The following is a 15,579-nucleotide window of genomic DNA, read 5'->3' as shown; positions in this document are numbered from 1 at the left end:
CAGAATGGCAGTGAACAAGGACTGTTTATTTCTTGAGTGTCGCTTTCTGTTAAGCAGCTCTTTGAACGTCAAGAGAGCATTGAATCATACTGGAGTACAGCAAAAATGTGCAGCAGCTTGCTCAGCAGTGAAATGAAAAGTGCCGTTGTTGAAGCACTGAGCAGATCTAGCTGGAGCACGTTTAGGTAAGGTATAGCGTTACAGTGACCAGCACCGGCCTAGAACAGCTTTTTGTCTGAGCTCGTCTCCGGAAGCCCAGGGCATGGCACACCGTGTACAGCACGGGTGCAGCCAGAGGGCCTGTGCTTTTACTGACAGGAATTGCAAATTTAGCTAAAGCAAGAAGCATGATTCTTCAGAAGCCTTTCAGCCTATTTTAAAATAAAAATAGCATGGCATAATTTCCATCCTTTAAAAATGCTTCCCCAAGTGAATTTTGCAAAGGTTTTTCTTGAGGTATCCACACCTGTTGGCAAATTAGTAACAATCTGTTGTTATGCTGAGTTGTGTTCAGGCACATTTGGAGATGTTACTGACTGAAAAGACGACTAGGGATGAGAGAATGGGGATAAACCTTACCACTCTTGGGTTCATACTCATTCCAGCCTTAAAAATATGTTATGCCCTTTGGTGCACTGAGAATTTGCCTTCAACAAGCAAGGAAGAGCTTGCAACACTAGTTTCTGCTTTATTTCATTGAACCTGATAGAAAGTGTGCTTGTGGGAACAAATGATGACCGAAGTCCCTGTGCAGATCCTTTGATGAGTTATTTTCCTTTTCCTCAGATTTTTTTGTATTGTTCATAGAGAAGGAAGAAAGTGAAGTGGGGAATGGCATAATGCAGTAGCTCAGGGAGTAGCGCCATCTGAGCCTGAGGGTCAAGGTGGCTCTGGTACTGTGACCAGAAGAGTATGCAGGGCTATGTAGTGCTGGACTTAGAAAATGACATGTGTCCTCCTGACAGTCTGTCATTTTGTCTGTTGATGATGTGGAGGGGAAGGGACAGAAAATTTGAAGAATATGAGTATGTAAGTGCAAATTACCAGAGGAAGCTGTAACATGACTATTAGCTGCTGAGCTGGAATTTGTTTGTACCCTGTAAATACAGCTTCTTCCCAGGTACTTGAGACTGAAAGAACAAGCTTGACATTGGTGCTGTGTAGAGGAGCAGCGTTAATTAACGATGAAAGTCTTGTGAGGACACTGTTGGTTATTGTCAGAGTGGCTCAGCTCACGTCCTTGTGTTGTGCTGTATCCCCTTGTAAACACAGTCCTGAATAAATGACAGACTGAAGGGGAGTGGGTAAATGCAACATGGCTGGAGAGCCATTCTCTGCCACACCATAATTTCATTTCACTTCTCCTGGTTTACATATTAGGTGTTGGAGACACCTGAGAGAAATAATGCAATTGTACTTGAAGAAGCAAAGCAAGGTTGTCTGTAGAAGCCTTTTCCCCACGCTTGGCAGTTTGACTGAATCTCTCTCCACTGATAATTAATCAACAAATATGCAGTTCAGGAGTCCAATGAATTTGCAAGAGCTTGGTCTCAGATGGCTCCTGGGAGGACAGTCCCAAAACTACTTTCAGTATCAATTTGATTTGCTAGTGTTTGTGTAATCAGCAGTTACAACTTGTTATCCCATCTCCACTACATGTGGTAGAAAGCAGTCTTGTGGTATCGTAGTGCTCTGATACAGCTGAGGTTCCAGCACAGATATGCTCTGATATTGTTCAGTCATCCCTCAAAATATATTGGATAAGGAGATGCCAGTCCCCTGGTAATGCTGAGCACTGGCAGCTGTACTTTTCTTGTCCATCTGTGTGAAATATGTGTCAATTCAGTGGGCAGAGGAAGGGTCATGTTTGTACCTTCTCTGCTGGTGAGTTCAACCTGTGCTGCTCCTTATTGCAGGTGCTGCTAACATACCTGGGGGGAAGAATGCACTGGCACCTGTGGAGTCAGCTGTCACCCATCACCCTGCTGCAGCTCCATCAATGCACATCAGCCTGCACGGCATGAAGCGCAACGTGTCGGACCTGCGGCTGCAGCTCCATCAGATGAAGCAGCTACAGGTATGCTTGTCTGGGTAATGCTGAGAAAGTGGGCTGTCAGCAAATGCCCTTTTCCTCCCTTCCCTTTCCACTTCCCCTTCTCGTTGCTTTTCCCCTTCTCCTTTCCCTTCCCCTTCTTCTTCCTTCCTTTACCTTTTGTACACGACTGATTCTCAGTAGCAGAGTTCTAGCAAAGGGAAGACCCAAGTATTACAGACACAAAAGCATATTCTGCTCTAACATACCCCAGTTGCATAGTCCTAGAGGAATGAGAATTGGCTTAGTTAGCTACTGCTGCTCAGATATTGAAAAATAACTTCACTTCTAGCTTTGCTTGATGGCTCTAGACATTAAAGCGGTATTTATATTACAGTAGTATCAAGTCTGTGATTACAGTTTGGACCGTGCTATGCTATGTGCCCTTTAAACAGGTAGGAAGAGCCATGTTCCTGCTCCATACTGTTTAAAATTGAGACAGTTTTTACATTCCTGAATAAACAAATTTGATGTCAGAAAACTCAAATGTAGCTGAGGATCAGTAGACGTGCATTAAACCAGAGTTTCAGTTCTGTATGTACAGAATCCAGAGGAATAGTTAACATGAGCAGCAATGAAAAAGGATATTTCAGAAATTGCTGCCAAGATATGTTGTGCCCTACTTATTATACATTCACATTTTACCAGTATCTTCCTACTGCACATCAACACCTGCAAGAAACAATGAGAACAATGAAGAGTTAACCAAAATGTTCTGTTGACGCATACCATCATGCTGCAAATGTAAATATACCGTGCTCATCTCAGGCACTGTGAAAACAAGCATATGCAGCTGTACAGGTCTTCAGCCTTTCACTTAATTGGAAACTGAAGAGCACTGTGTATTGTCTCAGAAGATGTAAAAGGAGGTAAAGCAATTTCTTTTAAGATAAAGTGGACAGCAGGGGAAACTTCAATACTCTGCCCTTCCTCCTTGCCTGGGAAGTGAGATCACATGTTTGGTATCGTTGGGCGGCAGCTACTGCTATTACAACCAAGTACAGATCAGAATTCAGAGCACATTTTGCCTTCGCTTGCTTGACTAAACAAAACTGAATTATGAACCAGTCACAGGGCAAGGGAGCAGAAGGGTGATGCAAATATCAGGATAAAGAAAATGTGACCAAGACTGAAGATGCTGTGACAAGGTTCTGTACTCCGTTTGCTGGTAAAGAAGAAATGGCAGAAGGTGTTTGGAGCAGGCAGTTGTATCAGCCAAATTACTTCTGCGTGTGACACAGCACCCATGTATTTACCTTTTCAGTTTAGGATGAATATGTTCCTACAGCAAATTTATCTTTCAAAAGCTGTTCCCGGCAGGTCTGCCTACATGCCGGCCATCACAGTCCCCAACTAATTTCAATAATCTAACTTGGGATTCCTGTCCTGGTGCATTATGTATAAGTGCGTATTCCTCCACATCTGTGTGGCAAACCACTGCATCCTCTCTGTCCTTCTGTAACCGCATGTACCAAACACAGCTCTTTGCAAACTCCCGCGGTCTGGCCACCAGCTGTGCTCAACACGTGGCCTCATGAGGTGGGATAGAGGTCGCCAAGCTGTGCTGGAGGCAGCAAGTGCATCGTTCTCACAGGGCCTGCTCACCAAGGAGGTGGCATCTTCCCAGCTGCACCTTGTCTCCACAGCCCTGCCTGGGGTGGTAACCTTGCTTTTGATCAGTTATAGCATTATGGCACACAGGAGTGAAGAAACTTGTACCATCTGCACAAATTGATGCTGCCAAGGAAGTCTTGAGAAGGAAAAAATGACATATCCCGAGTGTGCTCATTAACTCTGGCTGGCTTCCCCTATTTTAGAAATTATAGCAAATTTGTTGCATTGTGCTGGTAGGAAGTGGGCAAATTTGTTATAGCTGGATGGAAGAACGTGTAGCTCAAGGGAAATTTTGGTATATTATGTATAAATTACATGTGAGAGTTTTTGTCATGTCTTTCCTGAATGGGTGGAATGATTTTGAAAAAGAGCTCACAGTTTGTAGAGCAGCAAATGAAACAGGTAGTGTTTTAAACTGAAGAGTGTTGAAATATCACACTTCTAATGAAAAAAAAGTCTTTTGCAAAATAATTCTAAGTAAAGGGGAAAAGTATTTTTTGCGAGGTTGTTTGTGTAATATATTTGACGGTACTTCATATTTTTCACTTTTGCTGTTGCTCCTGGGTTGGCAGTCAGTTTGTTTCTGTTTGTGTAAATTTTTCATACAGTGACAGACTAAAAGAAACACTTCCTAAGAACTGAAAAAGATGATTGCACAAGCACAAAAGTTGGCAGGATAACTGAGAAACAGGAACGAGACATGAAACTATATTTAATACTGTCTGTGGTTCAGTTTTCAATTGATGATATCACTGTGAGTTCTTACTCATCTGCTTAATTGAATCAGTAAAATACATGATGGAAAAGACCCATACGTTCATGTAGCCTTTGTCTGTGTTGGCAAAATCCTCTTTTTAAAACATGTCCAGCAGCAGTTGATCCAGATGTATTGATTCACACACCATGTAAATGTATATGTTACCAGACACAACTAAAACGTCAAGATTGTTTCAGTCTGTGGTTGGATTTTAACCAGAGATCCATGAAATAAACACATTTGGCTCATGGCTGTTGCTAGAGGTGAGATACACTTCTTGCTACTCCAGTAGCATCTTCCTAAGCACTTGGATTTTCAGAGGTACTCAAGATATTAATTTCTGTTAATACATGCCTCCATGGTTGGTGTCACCACCACAATTTGGGGTATTTTTGATAATGGGATGGCCCACACAGTATCAGGTTTGCTGGCATTGGATGGAGTTCACCTTTCTCAAAAGGGGAAGAGAGTCTTTGCACATGAGCTAGCAGAACTCATTGACAGAGCAGGGACAGGTATCCTGGGAATAGTATAGGGACACTGCCCGGTTGTGCAAAGATGGGATCAGCAAGGCCAAGGCACAGCTGGAGCTGAACTTGGCAAGGCATGCAAAGAATAACAAGAAAGGCTTCTACAGGTATGTCAACCGTAGGTATGTCAGTAAGATCAAAGGAAGCATGCCCCCTGATGAGCAACACTGGTGAACTGGTAACAACAGACAAGGAGAAGGCTGAGGTATTCAACAACTTCTTTGCTTCAGTCTTCACTGGCAAGCTCTCTTCCACACTTCTTGAGTGGAAAATGAACTGCAAAACAGTGACTCGGGGAGCAAAATCCCTACCACTGTAAGTGATGATCTGGCTTGTGACCACTTAAGGAAGCTGAACATACAAAAGTCCATGGTACCTGATGAGATGCATCCTAGAGTCCTGAGTGAACTGGCTGATGTAGTTCCCAAGCCACTCTCCATGATATTTGAGAAGTCGTGGCAGTCAGGTGAAGTCTCTGGTGACGGGAAAAAGGGAAACATTGCACCCATTTTTAAAAAGGGTAGAAAGGAAGACTCTGGGAACCAGAGTTCTTACCAGCCTGTCAGCCTCACCTCTGTGCCTGGGAAGATCAGGGAACAGATCCTTCTAGAAGCTGTGCTAAGGCACAGGAAGGACAAGGAGGTGATTTGGGACAGCCAGCATGGCTTCACCAAGGGTAAGTCCTGCCTGACCAACCTAGTGGCCTTCTACAATGGAGTAGCTACATCAGTGGACAAAGGAAGGGCTATGGATGTTGTCTATCTGGACTACTGTAAAGCCTTTGACATGGTCCCCTACAACATCGTTCTCTCTAAATTAGAAACGTGGATTTGATGAGTGGGCTGTTTGGTACATGAGCAACTGGCTGGATGGTCACACCCAGACAGTAGTGGTCAATGGCTCTATGTCTGGATGGACATTGGTAACAAGTGGTGGTGTCCCTCAGGGGTCCATACTGGGACCAATACTGTTTAATATATTCATCAATGAAACAGACATTGGGATTGAGTGCACCCTTAGAAAGTTCGTGGGTGACACCAACCTCAGTGGTGCAGTTGACAAGCCTGAGGGACAGGATGCCATCCAGAGGGATCTGGACAAGCTTGAGAAGTGAGCCCATGTGAACCTCATGAGGTTCAACAAGGCCAAGTGCAAGGTCCTGCACCTGGGTTGGGGCAAACCCTGGTATCAATACAGGCTAGGGTTAAAGGGATTGAGAGCAACCCTGCTGAGAAGGACTTGAGGGTACTGGTGGGTGAGAGATTGGACATGAGCTGGCAATGTGCACTTGCAGCCCAGAAGGCCAGTTGTATCTTGGGCTGCATCAAAAGGAGAATGGCCAGTAGGTCAAGGGAGGTGATTCTGCCCCTCTGCTCCGCTCTGGTGAGACCCCACCTGGAGTCCTGTGTCCAGCTCTGGAGCCCTCAGCACAGGAAAGACATGGACCTGTTGGAGAGGGGCCAGAGGAGGCCATAAAGACAATCAGAGGGGCTGGAACAGCTCTGCTGTGAGGACAGGCTGAGAGAGCTGGGGTTGTTGAGCCTGGAAAAGAGAAGGCTCCGAAGAGACCTTATTGAGGCTTTTCCGTATTTAAAAGGGGTCCATAAGAAAGATGAGGACACACGTTTTATCAAGTCGTGTTACAACAGGACGGGGGGTAATGGTTTTAAACTAAGGAGAGGAGATTCAGGCTAGACAGGAGGAAGGAATTTTTTACGAGGGTGGTGAAACACTGGCCCAGGTTGCTCAGAAAGGTGGTAGGTGCCGCATCCCTGGAAACATTCAAGGCCAGGCTGGATGGGGCTCTGAGCAACCTGATCTAGTTGAAGATGTTCCTGACTCAGGAGGGTTGTTCATTCTGCACTCCCAGATAATGAGAACTCTTAATGGTAGTTTTGAACTAAGCATTAGAGTACGTATTCGTAGTATTTATCATTACCTTAGTTGTACATTGGATTTTTTTTTTTGCCTATTCCTTCTCTTCTTTAATGGAACACATTTTAAGGGAAAACAGTTAGACCTGATTAAGTTTCAGCATTAGGAATGTGTATGCATGCGTGCTTCTGCTTCAGTCAGTGTATTATTTGCAGGGAAATGAGTGCTGCAGAAAGGATAGAAAATATAATAATACTATCATAAATGGTATATGATACTTAGTCTCACAAGTGTAACTTTGAATTAGAAATTCAAATGTTTTGAGCTGCATTATAGAATTTGTGTGAGTGGATCTAATCTATGTATGGTAACAAACTTTAGGAAATAGATAATTAAATTCTACAGAGATCCTGAGCTGCAGGCACTCAGCCCCTGTTTGTGGCTCTGTGCTGTGGTGTGTGGGGAGGTGGGTGGCCCAGAAACCTCTCCCAGCAGGGCCTGTGGGGGCTCCCACTGGACAGGTCATGCTTGTCTCGTAATGAGGAGTAGGGCTGTGAACTGATACTTGGTTTTCCAGTTACCTGTCTCATAGGTAATAATTGGCTCAAGGTGAACTAAACTGGTTATCAGATTATTCTTGAAGTGGGTACCAGAGGCGATGCTGGGGTACTTGTGAGAGAGGAGTGATAGATAATGGCTGGAGAGCAGCTGAAGAAGAGGGACAAGTTAGGTATTCCAATCCCTAACATTCTGTGGTTCTGTGATCTGGAGAGTTTGATGAGGCTGGGAGTGAGAACCAAGGGTAATGAATGTAGGAGATGTTGCTAGAATTTAAAAAAAAAAAAAAAAAAAGGTGTTAAATTTATTTCTGTTTGCTGCTTCCAGTTATAAGTCAAGTTAACTCTCATTAGTGAGAAATTGCCATTTGGTGATGACAGGAAAGCCTGCATTGCGTTTCTTTACCTTTGGGCATTTGGCTTTGGAATTCGAACGCTATTTCAACAAAGTTTCTTTTCAAGTGTGAATGTCTAAGATTGTTTATTTGGCTTGTTTTCAAGTAAACCTAAAGTACAAAAAGTTCTGCTCTGTGGAACCAGAATACCTCTGGCAGATCCATGAAACTCCTTCCACTTGAGGTGGTGGAGTAGCTGGCAGAGGTGGTCTGAGGGTGGGGTGTGCACTTAGCCAGGGAGTCTCAGATCTGATATCTGCTGGCAGAAGAAAGGTAAGAATCAAGTTCAGTCCCACAGCTCTTCTCCTCTGCTTCTGCTCGTCCTGCCTCATGTTGTCCTTTGGCTACTGACTATGAATTTTTTACCCTGCTTAAACTCACAATTACTCCTCCTCCCTAGTTCCTTCTCTTCTCTCTCTGCACCCATCTGTACCTCTCCCTTCTCGTCCTCTGTCCCCAAAGCATGAACAAACCCAGGTTCTCCAGAACTAGCCAAGTGTTGCATGTTTTTTCTTACAAACGGTAAAAGCATCGCTTTGATACCAAGATGAGCCATTTCCCAGACTTTAGGAGCTCACTCCAAACACTGAGGTTTGGGAATCCTCAACATACAAGCTTTCTGAAATATGAAATTGAGTTGAATTTTCATTCCCTAATCTTATTATCAGAAATGGATGAACTTTTATGACTGAAACTTTCTAATACTGTTCAAGCACTGCATAAATGGAAGTGACAGGAACCTTAGCTGTAGGTGTCACTATAATAAATATAAAACCCCTATGCACAACCATAACAGAAAAAGAAATGTACCCGCCATTGCACAACCTCACACACACACACACACCCCCAATTTTGGTATTACTGGAAGACACGGTTACCAGCTGAGGAACACAGAGGACTTAAATTCTGGACACCTGAGACTTAAATCTGACTCTGTTGCCGACCTTCTCACTGACCTCAGATCAACTGTTTCATGTTTCCCAAGTCACTTCCCTGTGTCAAATTTCCACACTTTTTAAAGAGCTATGAATAAACTGCATGACTGAAGTGTTATATGCTCATTCACTCATCTGTTCATTCATTTATGTTTTCCCTCTTGAAAACATAGCACAATGAAAGAGATGTGTGTCTCATGTAGTTGTGCTGGCCATGCTGTAAGAGGATTTAATTTATCAAACCCAAACGTTAATCCCATAGTGGGGGAAAAATACACACATGCACTGTCTTTAAAAGAATCCAGTCTGGTATAAAGCAGCTGACAATGTTTATAAATCTGTGCTGTTTCAGATGTTTTCCAGCTTCATTTTTTTCCCGAACTGCTAACACTTATCTTCAGCTGAGTTTTGAGCAAACACCTCCTGCTTGTCACAGCTCAGGCCCCCCTACGCACTGTCAGTGAAGTGTCACCCTCCCTCTCATCAGTTGTGTTGCTGGAGGAGGCAGAATTGGGCACAAGGACTGAAGAGCCTGGAGGGGAGAGTTTGTTCTCCTAATTCCAGTACTGATTGGAAAGAATGACCTGAGCAAAGCACCGCCCCCCTTTCTTTTTCCTCTGATTCCTGTGAATTCTCCTAAATCAACTTAAAAAGAAGTCTTATTGCCTTATAGTCTCTTGTAGGTAACTGGTTTTTGTGATTCTTCCTATTAGGCAGTGGGTTTATTTCATATGTTAAAGGTGCTTTGGCTGTTAAGCCTGGATGTTTAGGAAACAGTTGAAGGATCAGTTGCTAGTTCTAAAAGTGGAACTTTTTCTCCCAAATGACCCAGGTGTTTTTAAAAATCTTTCAGTATGAGATGGCTGCTAGGCTAGCAGAGTTGTGTTCTTGTTGCCCGTATCCCAAAACTGTGACTAGATGGAGCCCTGCTTATCACTTCGAATCTTGTGATTGCCTGGGAGACTTAAACAGGTTTGGTTTCTGTGCGTGTGGGGCACAGCTGCTCTAGGGCTGCCCACAGAAGAGCACAGTCTAGTTTGCATTTTTAGCTATGTTTTGCTCTGCAAACTTTATATCAGTAAGAAAATTAATGCTTTAGATACTTAAGATAAGGCTAAGATAAGAAAGCAGCTGTGAATTTTACAGTTCTCTGAAAATTACCATATTTTAAAGCTTTTTTTTTTGTGGATGAAGGAGGTTTTATGTATTGCAGATGAGCCTTATGTCTGTCACCAAATTACACTGGATGGCACAATCCTTCCTCTGCCACTCAAGAGACTGAAAAATTCCATTGCAAGAACAGCAGTGCGTTCCAGCCATGTCATTAATGTGTGGGATTATCCACCAGGCATGTATGGGCAGTGCAGTGCATAGGCTTACGAGATACGTGCACAGTGGAAGTCGAGCTTCCGGCATTCTCATGAGGCGTGATTAATTCTAGATTCATGCTGGACTGAGCAGAATAAAGGGGCCACAATCCTTGCAGAAGTTACGCACTGAAGGTGGCGTACTGATCCCAGCATCTTTTGTTCATCACTTTGCAACTGGAAGTTAGATATATATGTATATCAGAAGTTAGTCAGATTTAGGCTTTTCTCACTCCCAACACTTCCTCATGGCATGTATGTAGGTAAAGACAGAAAAGAAGGTAGAAACCCTCTCTCGCTGTAGGGCTGTGTTTATCCCAACCTATTTCTGAGTTCTGAAATGTATTCTGTTGTTGGGGATGTCAGTCAAGCAGGAAAAATTGAAGTTGATTTCTTTTATGCAACAGTTGCAGAACCAGGAGATGCTGAGGGCAATGGTGAAGAAAGCAGAGCTGGAAATCAATGGCAAAATGATTGAAACAGTGAAGAGGCTTGAAGATCCTGTGCAGCGACAGCGCAACCTGGTGGAACAAGAAAGGCAGAAATACCTCAACGAGGAAGAAAAGATCGTAAAGAAGTTATGGTGGGTTGAGACACCTATCAGAATTTGTTGCTTTTGTGTGGCTCTTCTTCCCCTAAGCAGTAGCTTCCACCACTGTCTCCAGTGCTCCAGTGAAACTGCACCTGTGTATGCTGTTGTAGCTGTGTTTCCTTGCACTTATATTGGCTGTAAAACTGTGTCTGTGTTGTACAAGGCACTGGTCCTGGCTGGGAGTCCTTCTTAGCACAGCCCGCTGGGTAAGTCCCACCACTACAAAGAGTTTCAACCTCCTTAAAAGCGACCAGTAAAGGGAAAGATGACTACAAAGAATGTAACCACCTCCTTCTGAAAGCCTGCCCCTACCCCAGTTCTTGCCTTCAGCTTTACATGTGACATTTTAGGGGAGGAGGAGGGAATTTCCTCAAGAACAAATGGATGCAAAGGAAGGTAACACGTTCAGCTTTAAGTACAAAAATCGGGTTACAATAGTAAGTGCTTTGACTATTGCATGAGAGATGTGCGTGAAGCTCATAAGTAGGAGATTGAAGTTTAATTGTAATCAGCAATGCCAGACTCCATCTAAAATTTTTAGAATTTCCTTACACTAAGCTGCAGTGAAAAAATACTTTTCTTGTTGTTGTGTGAAGGCCTCTTTCTAAGACGTTTTTCCCCCAGAACTTTGACCTACCAATATTGGTGGGATCTAGTTGCTTGTTTCAGTCCATGTTCAGAGTCAGCAGGAGGCAAGATGAAGCTTAAATCAATAAACAATTTAACTAGTTCTAGCCCTCAGACACATGGTGTGAACTGTGGGGTTGTCATATGCAGGGACAGGAGCTGGACTTGATGATCCTTGTGGTCCCTTCCAACTCAGGACATTCTGTGATTTTAGCACTCACGTTTGTAAGATGCTATTTATCTTACTTATTTCTCATTACTGCATTTAGTTCACGCCTAAGGAATTGCTTCATAATAGAGCTGAACTTTATAGTCAGCTTGTCATTGGCAATGATGATTGAAGAGCCATAGAGGTACAGCTATTGACAGCTAAGGAGAGTAAATTTTTTTTCTGTTGATCAACATGTTTTCAGATGAATAAGACTTGCAATAGAAATGGTGCATCTATAAAGACAAAGTAGAATGTTACTAAGAGAGTCTATGTTTTCTGTGAAGTTGAATGTCTAGTAGTAGTCCGCGCTGGTATATATAATCGTCTCTGCTGGTTTGTAGTTTTAAATAACATTGAGTTGTAGTCTTAAGTAATTACTCTTCTGTTCATCACTTTACTCCTGTGTACCTGATTGCCTACTTTCTAGATTGTTTGTTCTCTGTGAAAAGAACAATTTGTGTGATGGCTGGTGATCACATTGCCTCATAAAATGAATACTGAGTGAGGTCAAGTGCAAATGGCATTAGTTGTTACAGCTGTTCATTTAGGATATGACATCGATTGTGATATGATCCTGTTTTATCAGTGTTTGGAATTTTTTTCTGTTCACAGAGTTTCTGCTGCTTTTGTGCTGCTTTACTTCTTAATGTTACAGGAAAGTGTCTTACATACATAATTCATACACTATAAATGTTAATTCAACCCTTTTAGAGACATGATAGAAACAAATGTTGAATCACGAACAATTGTATTTCATCAGCTGTGTCCAGTGAGACTTGTCACATATGTGCACATTTGCAAGATCAGAGCCCAAACGAAAAAGCACATCTGACAACAGTGCTTCAAGTTCAACAGCTGATGGCAGTTAATGGTGAAGAGCATACGGCACAAAATTACGTATCAAATGTCACTGGTAGTATTCAGAAAAAGGTTAACATTCTATATAGGCACTTGCAATTAAGCTGATCCCAGTACAGATGTATAAACAAATGCAAAGCAACTGGGCAAAATAATTACCATTTCTTAGTCTTTCAAGTGTTGCCCTCTTGACCTTTCCTAAATCACAGGACTGAATCACTAGACTGGCTTCATGCAAGACAAGGGAGCTTAAGGATTTCTGCAATACTTATGAAAGTGTATTTACTACTCTGAAGTGGTCAATCTCAGTTTAAAAAGCTCCCATTTCACCAATTCTCAAGATTATCACTGGGAAATAAAAATATAAAAATATTGGTGGTTGTAAACAGCAGAAACGTTGCTGCACTTTTTAGAGCAAGTTTTCTGCTGAGCAGCTATTAACTTCAGAAGTGTCCCTGCGTGTGTCACAGCTGCACCAGGATTAGAGTTCAGAGGTATCTAATGAAATCTAAGAAACACTATTAAATGTAGTGTTTATTCACATGTGTAACAGTGAAATACATACTCAGAATTAACTAGATAGGCTTTTTTCTATCTAGTCTTTTGATTCAACGTTAGAAATCATATATGACACTTTTAGGGGTGTAGATACTAACCTTAAAACTTACCAAACCAAGAACAAATTATGATGCTATGACACATTGACTAATGGAGTATTTATGTTGTGAGGACCATGTTACAGGTATGACTACTATATGTTGTAGATTGCTGTAAGCATTTTAAGAGAGGGCGTTATATAAGCACAGTATTTTAATTGTAGCCATATCCAAGCTGTCTAATTGGATATGATCCAAAGTAAGTTACAATTTTATTTTATTTTATTTTATTTTTTAGGAAAAGTAGCAGACATGTTTGTAAGAATAATTGTGCTCAGTAAAAACACAACTACACTTAGCAGTCATGGAGAGCCACTGGTACCAGATGCTTGGGAAAGGATATAAGAACATGGCAAAATGCTCAGAGCGCATCTCCTTGCTTTGAATGACTTGTAGCTCAGGGATTTTCCAAGTCAGAGATAGTATCGTGATATGCAAAAGCTCTGCATGGATTGTTTACTTTTCATGAATTTATGTGGGTTTTAAAATTTATGTAAACTTGGCTGTGTACAGAATCTAGGCGCAGTGAATTCTATAGAGTAATTCTATTTTGGGTAGAAAGAACCTCTTTTTGTTTGTTTTTGAATCTTTCATCTGTCAATCAATTCCCAGACTCTTAAATTATGCACAGTAGAATATTCACCCTCTCCGTGCTTGTTGTGATGTTAAAGACGCTCTCCCACTCCATTTTCTGTTCTTGCCTTTTTCAACCTGAAAAGTCCTTGTCTGCTTAGTTACTCCTGTTGTAGAAGCCATCCTATACATTTTGTCATCCTGTTGTCTTTCTGTATGCCCTTCTAACTCTACTGTACATCTGTGGGATGGGGATGGGGAGAGAGGAGAGGCCTGCAATGGCTGTGTCTGACACAGGCACACCATGATTTCATGCAGTGGCATGGTGGTGGTCCCCCGTCCTCAGGTTCCACATGATCTTTCACTTACAAATCCAACATATCACTCAAAAGGCATGATTATCAGTTCAGAGTTCTTTACTGTATATAAAAACTTAAGGGTTTGGGAGGTTGTTGGTCAGAGGTGGGGTTGGTTTTGGTTTTCCTCTTCTCATGATCATTACTTTACATTTATTAGGAGTTTGTTTGTTTCATTCCCGTGGTCAGTTAGTATCAGACAGTCCATCTGCAGCCCTCTGCAATCAGATTTCATTTTCATCACCTTGAATAATTTAATATATTTTTGAGATTTTTTTCTATATTATTTATCATATCTTCTAAGTAATTTATAATATGTTGAAAAGCACCAGCCCTAGCACTGATCCCTGTGGAACCCACCAGCAAAATACATTGATTGAGTGAGCTGTCATTGATCCCTTCCCTTTACATCCAGTACTTTATCCTTGAGAGAATTTCCTCTCTTGTTCCATGTCAACTTTGCTTTCTTAAAAGCTTTTGCTCAAATACCTTGCTGAAAGGCTTTTGGGCTGTAGCTTGTCCCCCTGTTTTTGTTGCTTCCTTGTGACTTTGTGAGACTTACCTTCTTTCTTTACACAAATCACATTAATTCCTCACTAACACAGCATATTTATCCATTGGTCCACTAATTCTTTATTGTTTATTCTTTATTTTGGTATCTATCAGTAACACCAGTCTGGGTGTCAGTGTCACCAGAATACAGTTCCCTGGATAGCCCCATCCCCTTTAAAAAAACATATTTGTCTCACCTATGACACTTTCCACTACTCTGGTGCCAAAGCAGCTTTAATCAAGAAGGTTGGATACTTATCATTAATAGTTCAACTGTTTCACCCTTGAGTTGCTATTGAGCTCCAGGGCAAATACCATATGGCCTGGGTGATTTGTTATATTAACTTTGTCAGTGTGTTTTGTAACCTGTTCTACTGATACTGCAATTTGAGACAGATCTTGTGATGCTTTTTTTGCCTAAAGAAAGATCTCAGCATAAAAGTTTGCCTTGGCTCCCCTGTGTAAACCACAGACGCAGACAAATCATTTATGTTGTATTAGCTTTCTGAAACTGCATTAATGTGTCTTGTTAATGTGTCTTGTTAATTGGGTTTGCTTAGTCCAATCTATACAGCCAACTTGTTTCGTCACTTACAGAAAAGAAATGCTGAAGACCTCCCCATATGTTTCAAACTTTGGCTCGTGAGGGCTGAAGTTTCTTTTCCCTTGTAGTTACCAACACCAGGCAGTGTAGTATAGTATCCCCTGAGTAATTTCAGGATCAGTTGTCTTGCTTGATAGTATCACTGGAATCAAAGGAGTTTATGATGACCCTCCCATTTCTGCTCAAAGAACAAGGGGGAAGAAAGCCATTGTCAGCTACCTAGAAGTCTTCCCTTTATCCCTACATTTCCAACCATCAAAGACCTACCAAAACATCGTAACGTTGTTCTGTGTTTGTTTCTTTCTCTTCTTTCCACCCATGGACAAATATAAGCTTCTGCCCTTATCTTTGTTGCCTGCTGGATGTGAATATCTGCGCAGCTGCTTTTCCAGTGCTGATCTACAAAGGGAGTGGGATACCCTGAGATT

At 42.0% G+C, this 15,579-nt stretch overlaps 1 protein-coding gene across 45 annotated transcripts in view; it reads left to right on the top strand.

The window, feature by feature from the left end:
- Positions 1-15,579, top strand: part of KIAA1217 (KIAA1217 ortholog) — a 361,882-nt gene that overhangs the window by 323,572 nt on the left and 22,731 nt on the right. For all 45 annotated transcript variants that reach the window (XM_065050729.1, XM_065050726.1, XM_065050746.1 and 42 more), the window contains 2 exons: positions 1,917-2,077; positions 10,530-10,705. In XM_065050729.1, the coding sequence (XP_064906801.1) occupies positions 1,917-2,077; positions 10,530-10,705 (337 nt within the window). The remainder of the gene's footprint in view (positions 1-1,916; positions 2,078-10,529; positions 10,706-15,579) is intronic.

This window comes from Columba livia, chromosome 2, assembly GCF_036013475.1.
Source record: "Columba livia isolate bColLiv1 breed racing homer chromosome 2, bColLiv1.pat.W.v2, whole genome shotgun sequence".
In the NCBI taxonomy this organism is placed as follows: domain Eukaryota; kingdom Metazoa; phylum Chordata; class Aves; order Columbiformes; family Columbidae; genus Columba; species Columba livia.
The sequence above is the reverse complement of the archived record's forward strand: the minus strand, read 5'-3'. Positions and strand labels throughout refer to the sequence as shown.